This window comes from Choloepus didactylus, chromosome 6 (assembly GCF_015220235.1).
Source record: "Choloepus didactylus isolate mChoDid1 chromosome 6, mChoDid1.pri, whole genome shotgun sequence".
NCBI classification, from domain to species: domain Eukaryota; kingdom Metazoa; phylum Chordata; class Mammalia; order Pilosa; family Megalonychidae; genus Choloepus; species Choloepus didactylus.
The window spans coordinates 85,375,335-85,386,037 of NC_051312.1; the positions used below are offsets into that span (position 1 = coordinate 85,375,335).

Genomic DNA, 10,703 nt, shown 5'->3' on the forward strand with positions numbered 1-10,703 from the left:
TGTCTGGGTTAGTCTTCTCTGTGAAAAAGGATGGGATTCATTCCAATATCTATCTGTCTTTAGCATGCGTGAGAAGGCTGTTCGAGAGCTGCTCACCCGACACTGCCAACTATTAGAAACTCCTGAATCTTGGGCTAAGGAGACTTTCCTGACCCAGAAGCTGTGTGTGCCTGCTGAGTGGATTCATGAGGCCAAAGCGGTGCGAGCACATATGGATTCTGACAAGCATTTGGAGGCCCTCTATTTATTTAAGGCTGGGCACTGGAACCATTGCCACAAACTCATCATCCGGCACCTAGCTTCAGGTGAGTGCTTCCAGCTAGATCCTGTGTCTCCTGGAATCATCCCAAATTCTTCCAATTTCTGGACAACCACAATGGGTCAGGTCAGAGTTGCAGCTCAAAACAGGCATGGCACACATGAACGTTTTGAAATGATGCTTTGAGAAAGCTATCTGTGCAGAAGGTGCTTGGCCATGATAAGGGCCTAGTGGGGCAGGATAAGTTACCATTAGCCAGGAGTATCCTTGATGTGCACTGATTATATTAAGCTTTTTGTTTAGGGAAATTTCTTTCAACAACCCCAGAAATACCTGCCTGGAGGCCTGAACTGGGAGGTGGTTTTTTTTGTTTGTTTTTGTTTTTTTTTTTCCTTTGGAGAATTTCAGAATATTTAGTTGTAATTTTCCAGTCTGTCCCAACATTATTTCCTCTTTCTTCCTGTCTTAGATTCTACCATGTCCTCTGTGCACTTTTGGAAACCATGCACTTGTTCAGACATAGTACTCAACATTTTGTTTCTTCAGATGCCATCATTAATGAGAACTATGACTACCTGAAGGGGTTCTTGGAAGACCTGGCACCTCCAGAGCGCAGCAGCCTAATTCATGACTGGGATACATTGGGGCGTGTTTACTTGGACTATATTCAGGTCATTGAAATGCTCCACCATATCCAGCAGGTACCTGAGAATTTCTTAAATCACTGCCTGGCTTTCCTTTCTCCGAGCCTTTAAGCTTCAGAGACCTCACAAGGCCTCAGCAGCTACTTGAAATACTTATTGGAAGAGATAGCATGGACATGGCAGGAGGGACATTTTGATGAGACTGATTTGATAAAGCACTGTGATGGCTATATCAAAAACTTTTTTGTATATATTACCAAGTAGAACATGTACTAGACATTCTTAGACTTGTCCATAGATAGTCTCTTCCTCTTGTCCAGCCCTTGTTTGAGTGAGAATCTCAGGGATGAGAAATAGAGGAGTAAGGACAGAGATTTGATTAGGATAATTGTTTCACATATCATTTGGCGTTTTTAAAAATTGCAAGTATTAAGGTTTTTTAGACTTCCTTAAAATGTCCTGCATCAGTCTTGATAGTCATTAAGTTAAATCTCCATTGGTTACAGTGCAAAGACCAAACTCATGAGCACAGGATTCAAGCCCTTTTAAATGCTCCTACCTTTCATTCTTGCATTAACTCTTCCTTCCACCCTTGCTGACCTACTCAGCTCACATTAAATTACTTCTGGTGTTTCTAACTCTTTACCAAGCACACTCACACTCATCCTTTAAGATCTAGATTGCTCTTATTCTTCCCCTCCTTTTCCTTTTCCCCCAGGAACACCTGGTACATATTTCTACTAGAGTACTTGTCAGACCATACTGTAGTTACTTATTCACATCTTTCTTCATTAAACTTATGAGCTTCCTTTGGGGTGGTCTTCATTTTAAGGTTAAAGGCAATAGAGGCTACAGACTTATGCTCTGGAATCAGACTCTTATGTTCAATTCCTGACTCCTGCACTAACTGACTATGTAACTTTGAACAAATGATTAGCCTCTCTTTGTCTCTCTTATCTGAGATGAAGGCAGTGGGGTAATTATAGTACATTGTCATGAAGATTATTATAAACAAAATATTCATAACGTGTTTAGCACAATACCTTGGATATACTAAATGCTCAATAATTGTTAACTATTATCCTCCTCGTCATCAAAGTCCCACTTCCTAGCATAGTGCCTGGCATATAATAGGCATAATTCAGTGTTTGGTGTACCTCTGGAGAGCATCATTCTCAGTCACTGAAGAAATCCTTTTCTAGTTGACCATTGATTGATTCAGTTATGAAACCTTAGTTCCTGAGAATCTACTATGTGATAAGCACTGTGGTGAACTTGGGGGATATAAAGGTAAACAGTGTATGTTCAATTTGGGGGGTGAGATATACATAGAAAACCACAATTACTGTAAAGTGATAAGCATTAGGATAGGGATAAGCATGGAGTGCTATAGCAGCACTTGAAAGGAGTACCTAACCCAGCCTGAGGGATTTGCAAAAGGCCTTCTAAAAGTGACATTTAAGCTGTAACTTTAAGGATGAAAAAGAAGGGATGGTTGGGGAAGAGTGCTCTAACAGAGGGAACAGCAAATAAAAATCCAGGCTCCTTAGCAATTCTTATAAAGCTCTGCATTAATAATGTTCACCTTTTTTGTACCATGACCCTCTTGGCATACTGGTGAAACCAGTGGATCTCTTATCCTATAGTTATATAATACAGTTTATCAGGATACTAAAATCATAGTGTAGTAATATGTGCTTTATTAACATCTTAAATAATAAGCTCTAGCCAGGAGGCCTAATGATTACTGGACTTTTTTTTTTTAATGGGAGAACTCTATAGAATTTTATTGATCAGTGTAATTAACAGTGTTAAATACTACACAGGTATATTTTTGTTTCAAATAATACACCTGTAATTTGTTGTTTTTCACCAGAAACTGGAAAAACATTTACCAGTCCTTGCCTTGTCTTACAAAGGGACTTCTTTCCCCACCATTCCAGGGGGCCTAGAAAACTCAGGGGTGTACCTGGAGGTTGCTTCCTGGGTGTGAAGTAATAAGTGCAAGAGACTGACCCACTCTTCCCAAGGTGTGGGTGGGGCAAGGGCTGGGAGGAGACACTTTGAAAGGAGGAAGATTCGGTGGTGTAATGTTTAGCTCCTGACAATATTTTCATGTTATTACTGTTTCTTTCTTCATTGACTTATTTAACATTTGTGTTACCTCATCAGTCTAGCCTGCATTTAGCTTCCCCCCACACTGGTTTGTTCTCCAGGTTGAAACTGGTGTTCCCTTCTTGGTACTTTTGTTGTTGTTTTGTTTTGTTTATTACTTCTATTAGAGAAATTGTAGGTTTACAGAAAAATCATGCATAAGGTACATTTACCACCTTATTATTAAAACCTTGCATTAGTGTGGTACATTTGTTTTATAATTGTTTATTTTAGGGTTCACTGTTTATGTTGTACCCTCCTATGGACTTTTTATTTTTAAATTTTTATTCATTTAACATACATACAACCTAAATTTTCCTTAACTACATTCAAATATATATTTCAGTGCTGTTACATTTACCATGTTGTGCTAGCATCACCACCATCCATTATCAAAACATTTCCATCATCCCCAAATAGAAACTACAATTTGAGCATTAACTCCCTGTCCTTAACCTTACCCTAGTCCTGGTAACCTATATTCTAGTTTCTGACTCTGAATTTGCTTATTCTAGTTATTTTGTGTCAGTGAGATCATACAATATTTGTCCTTTTGTGTCTGGCTTATTTTACTCAGTCACTCAATGTGATGTCTTCAGGGTTCATTCATGTTGTTGCATGTATTAGAACTTCATTCCTTTTTACAGCTAAATAATATTCCATTATGTGTATATACTACATTTTGTTTATCCATTCATCGGTTGATGGACACTTGGGTTGTTTCCATCTTTTGGCAATTGTGAATAATGCCACTGTGAACATCAGTTACAAATATCTGTTTGAGTCCCTGCTTTCAATTCTTTTGGGTGTAAACCTAGAAGTGGATTGCCAGGTCATATGGGAATTCTATATTTAACTTTCTGAGAATTGCCAAACTGTCTTCCACAGCAGCTACACCATTTTACATTCCCACCAGCAACGAGTGAGTGTTCTATTTCTCCACATCCTCTCCAACATTTTAATTTTCTGTTTTTTTTTAACAGTCGCTATTCTAGTGGGTATGAAATGGTATCTCGTGGTTTTATTTGCATTTTCCTAATAGTTAATGATGTTGAGCGTCTTTTCATATCCTTTTTGGCTATTTGTATAACAGCTTTGGAGAAATCTCTATTCAAGTCTTTTGCCTATTTTTTTATTGATGTTTGTCTTTATTACTGGTCTTTTGAAGTAGTGTATTTTAAGATCAGCAAGAACAGTAATGTGATATGAAAGTAGCTGTGATTTTTATTGATGACAGTCGCAGTTACTATATTCATGCATAATTCAACCCACATTCATTATTGAATGCTAAATTTTAGTTAGAAGTTAGTAGAAATAAAGTTATTTTTTCTCAGTCCAAGTTAATAGATCCTTTGAATTCAACCAACCCCAGATTATGAGGCCCTGCTCTATATGATTTGGCCCCTGCCTACCTCTCCAGTTTTATCTTGTTCTGCTTTGCTCTTTATCCTGCATTGCACCATGTAAACCTTCTTTCCAGTTTCCCATCTTCGTGGCTTTTTCATTTACTATTCTTTTTGCCCAGAAACTTGGCCCTCCCTTTGTTATTCAGGTCTCAAGTTAGCTATGGCCTCATTATAGAAGCTTTTCCTGATCACCCAACCTGAAGTAGCCAACCAGTTTCCTCTGCCACATCAACCTGCTTGAATTATCTGCATGGGTTGTGATTCTTTAAGGTTTATTACTATCTGGTATTTTCTTATTTATTGTAATGTAAGCTCCATCAGAGCAAAGACCTCATCTTATCTTGTTCACTACATTTTTAAGCCACATTAAATACTGGATTCCAGTGGATGAAAGGGATGGTACTTTTATAGACATGGAAAAGTAGGCTCTTCTAGGTTGAGCCCTCGAACTTAGGGCTTGCCCTTATGAACTTTGTAATTGCAAAGGAGAGGCTAAGCCTACTTAAAATTGTGCCTAAGAGTCACCCCCAGAGAACCTCTGTCGTTTTTCAGATGCGGCCTCGCTCTAGCCAACTCTACAGATAAACTCATAGCCCCTTCCCCTACTTGGGACATGACTCCCAGCAGTGTAAATCTCCCAGCAACATAGGACATGGATCTTGGGAATGAGCTTGGCGCTGGCATTGTGGAATTGAGAAAGTCGTCTTGGACCAAAAGGGGAATGAGAAATGAAACAAAATAGAGTTTCAGTGGCTGAGAGATTTCAAATAGAGTCAAGAGGTCACTCTGGAGGTTATTCTTATGTATTATATAGATATCCCTTTTTAGTTTTTAGTGTATTGGAATAGCTAGAAGGAAATACCTGAAACTGTTGAACTGCAACCCAGTAGCCTTGATTTTTAAAGATAATTGTATAACTATATAGCTTACACAGTGTGACTGTGTGATTGTGAAAACTTTATGGCTCCTTCTCCCTTTATCCAATGTATGGACAGATGAGTAGAAAAATGAGGACAAAAAGTAAATGAATAATAAGGAGGGATGGGGGAGTATGGAATATTTTGGGTGTTCTTTTTTACTTTAACTTTTACTGTTACTTTTTTGTGTGTGTCGTAATGAAGATGTTCAGCAACTGATTGTGGTGATGAATGCACCACTGTATAATGGTACTGTGAACAATTGACTGTACACCATGGATGATTGTATGGTTATGTGAATATATCTCAATAAAATTGAATTTTTAAAAAATAGGCTCTTCTAAGCCCCCCAAAATTTCAATTCTGTAAGAGAAAAAGATACTTTCTGGAATGTATGAGTGAACCATTTGGGGAAAGAGGAGGTGATGGGGGAGACTTAGCAAGTAGGCTGGTTTATTTTAAGAGTTTGAAAGAGGGCATAGCCAAATGAAATAAGGCAAATGGAAATAAGATGCTGCTGGAAAGTATTCAGATGCAAGCAATGAATAAAAATATAGATCTGTTTTTTAGAAAGATCACTCTGACAACAGAATGGGAGGAAAATGGATGTAGCAGAGATGACACTAATGGTAAAGTAATCAAGGTCTTAATATATTTCAAGTAAGGGGTAATGGTGACCTTAACTAGGGCATCAACCCTGGAAACAAGCATAGATTCAAGAAACATAGGAGGAATAAACAGTAGGGTTATTGGTTATAGGGGAAGAGGGAACTAGATTATAGCTTTGTGCTCTTAAGAAAGCATTACTTCTCTCTGAACCCAGGTTTATCTGAAAACAAATTAGATTTTTGGTAATGGTTAAAGGTTGCTAGTCATTTGGTTCATGAATTATTTCAAGACTTGGCGATTCCAAGGCTTTAAATACAGTATTTCCTTCTTGTTTTATGTAACTGCTAAGTGCTGTTTCCATAGTGACCAGGCAGAATGGCAAACCAGCTTCTTGCTCCCCACCCCGCCCCCTTCCTCCCTTCACAGTTGTTTCAAGATTCGTGTAGAGAATTTGTGGGTAGGATTAGGGTGGTGAGGACTCTAACTGGTTTTCCTCCTCTTTTGCCAGGTGGATTGTTCAGGTTATGAGCTGGAGCAGTTACACACCAAAGTGACCTCACTGTGCAACCGGATAGAGCAGATCCAGTGTTACAGTGCCAAGGACCGCCTGGCTCAGTCAGGTAAGCCTCACAACTTTCCCACCTTCCTGCTTGCCTGCTTATGATTATCTGCCTTTGTCCTCCCAGCTGCCCCTCCACCCTCACCCCCACATCCCACCCCCAGCCCCACTCCAGGATGCTCACTCTACTTTTTCTCTCCAGACATGGCCAAGCGCATAGCCAACCTGTTGCGAGTAGTATTGAGCCTCCAGCATGCCCCCGATGCGACCTCTGACTCAACACCAGATCCTCGGCAAGTCCCATTACGCCTGCTGGCTCCCCACATTGGCCGGCTCCCCATGCCTGAGGACTATGCCTTAGAAGAACTGCGCAGCCTCACACAATCTTACCTGCGAGAACTGACTGTTGGGAGCCAGTGAACCCAGGCTCTTCCCACTCACATGCTCATTCACACTCACCACACAGAAGTCCCCTGGTTTGACTAGCACTATTTGCCATGCTCTAGGATGGGCTTTGGAATCCACCTTCCCTTCCTGCTGCCCCAAGTAGCATCCTCCACTTGTACAGGGCTTTTCTTAATACTGAACATAGCATATGGGCTCTGGAACCCAAACAAGGAACCAATCTCCTTTTACCAGCCTTTTTTTTTCCCCCTCCCTCTTTTTTCTTTTTAAAAATGGTTAATAAAGCACCTTTACCAGAACTCCCCAAAGAATCAGGGAATCCTTTTCCACCCCTATCCAAAATAGATCTTGTGAGCCTCCATGCCTATTAACCTTATCCCTACCCCAGCCTGTCCTACTCCTACTCTTTAAAAGTAGTAGGACAAGTGAGGTGACAAATGTGTTGATCTAGGACTGTTCTGCCTTAACAGATGATCTATCCACAGAAGGAAGGAGAATCTGTCTCTTAAGTAGGTTGATTAGTAAACTCTGAGTTTGGGGATCAGAAGAGGGTCAGGCTGAATTTCGGAAGCAGAACAGTCTTTGTAGCCCACTTAGGGTCGAAGTGAGCTCCAATCTGCATTCTGTCCCAGAATGTCCCAGAATGTTCCATGAACACCATACCTTCCCTAGTACCATGAGCAGTGGTCCTTGGTCATATATCCTGTCTCTGGGAAGCCACAACTTCCAGAACTTGGTTTGGTCCCTGGTTCTCAGTCATCTTGCTAGGCCTCCTGTCTGATTTGCTTGAAGAGTTTGGATAAAAACATGGGTATCCCTCCCTGTTCTAACCACAAAGCATTTCCCTTCCATCTGCCCTCTCAGAAGGTAAAATCAGTATTGAGGCAAGAAGGAGCTGGGCTTTGGGGGCAGGCAGAGGGCCGTTGTTACACTGCTCCCAGCTATGGGAGCCCCAGGTAATGGCCTGAGACACACCTGGCGTTAGGGCTGTCACAAAAAAACATGGTCACCCCTGGGTCTTTATGCATGAAGATTATGTAAAGGTTTTTATTGAAAAAAAAATTATATATATATATAAAAATAAATGATCTAGATTATTTTCCTCTTTTTCTGAAGCTTTCTTAAAAAAATAAATAAAATGAACTGTTTATAGCATTCCTGGAATTGGCTTTCCCTTTGTATTTTTGAGCCTTTCTGACCCAAGGATCTTTCTGGTGGCCTTGTTTGATTTAGCCCATCTGTTTGTTTTTGTTTTGTTTTTTTTTAATTCAATTTTATTCAGATATATTCACATACCAGATAATTATCCAAAGTGTACAGTGGTTCACAGTATCATCATATAGTTGTGCATTCATCAGCACAATCAATTTTTGAACATTTTCGTTACTCCAAAAAAATAAAAAAACACCCAAAACATCCCATATTCCTTATCACCCCCCATTATTTATTTTTTTTTCCTCTTTGTTTTCTTACTTATCTGTCCATACACTGGATAAAGGGAGTGTCAGTCGCAGGGTTTCACAATTACACAGTCACACTTTAAGAGCTATATAGCTATACAAGTCATCTTCAAGAATCAAGGCTACTGAATTACAGTTCAACAGTTTCGGTTATTTCCTTCTAGCTATTCCAATACACTAAAAACTAAAAAGGGATATCTATGTAATACAAAAGAATAACCTCCAGAATGACCTTTTGACTCTATCTGAGATTTCTCAGACACTGAAACTATTTTGTTCCATTTCTCTTCCCCCTTTTGGTCCAAGACTACTTTCTCAATCCCATAATGCCAGGAAGACTTACAGCCCTGGAAGTCATGTCCCACATAGGGGACAGCACAGTGAGTTTACCTGCAGCGTTGGCTTCGCCCATCTGTTTTTGAGTTTGCAATCTAAATGGAAACTTGCATAACCCACGGGTTGAAAAAAAGAACGATTTGTTGGTAAACTGAGATGCCGACCAGATCAAGGGCTAGATTTATAAGTGCAAATTTGGGGGTGACTGTTTGAGATTATTCATTAATCCTGACTGTTATACATACCTTTATGCACATAGATTCCCAGTTGGGGGTTGGATATGGATGTCAAATTCTGCCATGGAATGTACTCAACATCAGAGCTTCCTTGCACTCCCACTCTGGTGTTTTTCATCTTTAAACTTTGGTCATACTTCACCTCTCTAAATCTCAGTTTCCTTCTTCTGTAAAAGGGATGTTGCTGCTTCACGGAGATATTATTGAGAGGGATCAAATGAGTACTATTCAGATCTTACTTTGATCTGTTAAGTTGAAGATGTGAGCAAATTCCAGTTAGGATTAGGTCAAAGTGTTGTGTGGCATGAAGGAATTTGGGAATGAGAAAGGAGATTGGTCTGTCCCTAAATCAAATCTCTCTTATAGAAGCCACATTGCATGATAGAGAATGGACTTCTAGTTTAAGGTGAAAAGCATGATGAACAATCTTCCACCTCCCCAAATCCCATTGAAATAGAAAAAGTTTCTCAAAAATATGAAAATAGGAGAACGATAGGAGGGGGGGCAAGATGGCGGACTGGTGAGCTGTATGTTTTAGTTACTCCTCCAGGAAAGTAGGTAGAAAGCCAGGAACTGCGTGGACTGGACACCACAGAGCAATCTGACTTCGGGCATACTTCATACAACACTCATGAAAACGTGGAACTGCTGAGATCAGCGAAATCTGTAAGTTTTTGTGGCCAGGGGACCCGCACCCCTCCCTGCCAGGGTCAGTCCCATGGGAGGAGGGGCTGTCAGCTCCGGGAAGGAGAAGGGAGAACTGCAGTGGCAGCCCTTATCGGAAACTCATTCTACTGATCCAAACTCCAACCATAGATAGACTGAGACCAGACACCAGAGAATCTGAGAGCAGCCAGCCCAGCAGAGAGGAGACAGGCATAGAAAAAAACAACACGAAAAACTCCAAAATAAAAGCAGAGGATTTTTGGAGTTCTGGTGAACATAGAAAGGGGAAGGGCAGAGCTCAGGCCCTGAGGCTCATATGCAAATCACGAAGAAAAGCTGATCTCTCTGCCCTGTGGACCTTTCCTTAATGGCCCTGGTTGCTTTGTCTCTTAGCATTTCAATAGCCCATTAGATCTCTGAGGAGGGCCCTTTTTTTTAATCCTTTTTTCTTTTTCTAAAACAATTACTCTAAGAAGCCCAATACAGAAAGCTTCAAAGACTTGCAATTTGGGCAGGTCAAGACAAGAGCAGAACTAAGAGAGCTCTGAGACAAAAGGCAATAATCCAGTGGCTCAGAAAATTCACTAAACATCACAACTTCCCAAGAAAAGGGGGGTGTCCGCTCACAGCCATCATCCTGGTGGACAGGAAACACTCCTGCCCATCGCCAGCCCCATAGCCCAGAGCTGCCCCACACAACCCAGTGTGGTGGAAGTGCTTCAAATAACAAGCACACACCACAAAACTGGGCGTGGACATTAGCCTTCCCTGCAACCTCAGCTGATTGTCCCAGAGTTGGGAAGGTGGAGCAGTGTGAATTAACAAAGCCCCATTCAGCCATCATTTCAGCAGACTGGGAGCCTCCCTACACAGCCCAGCAGCCCAGAACCGCCCTGGGGGGATGGCACTCACCTGTGACATAGCACAGTCATCCCTCAACAGAGGACCAGGGGGTGCACGGCCTGGAAGAGGGGCCCAATTGCAAGTCTCAGGAGCCATACGCCAATACCAAGGACTTGTGGGTCAGTGGCAGAGACAAACTGTGGCAGGAC

The 10,703-nt window shown here is 41.1% G+C and overlaps 1 protein-coding gene across 3 annotated transcripts in view; it reads left to right on the forward strand.

Moving 5' to 3' along the window:
* NUP98 (nucleoporin 98 and 96 precursor) overlaps positions 1 to 8,108 on the forward strand; it is a 133,430-nt gene extending 125,322 nt beyond the window's left edge. For all 3 annotated transcript variants that reach the window (XM_037840501.1, XM_037840502.1, XM_037840503.1), the window contains exons 30-33: positions 64 to 305; positions 806 to 960; positions 6,498 to 6,609; positions 6,751 to 8,108. In XM_037840501.1, coding sequence (XP_037696429.1) covers positions 64 to 305; positions 806 to 960; positions 6,498 to 6,609; positions 6,751 to 6,968 — 727 coding nt within the window. In that variant the 3' untranslated portion in view covers positions 6,969 to 8,108. The remainder of the gene's footprint in view (positions 1 to 63; positions 306 to 805; positions 961 to 6,497; positions 6,610 to 6,750) is intronic.
* Positions 8,109 to 10,703: the final 2,595 nt, after the last annotated feature.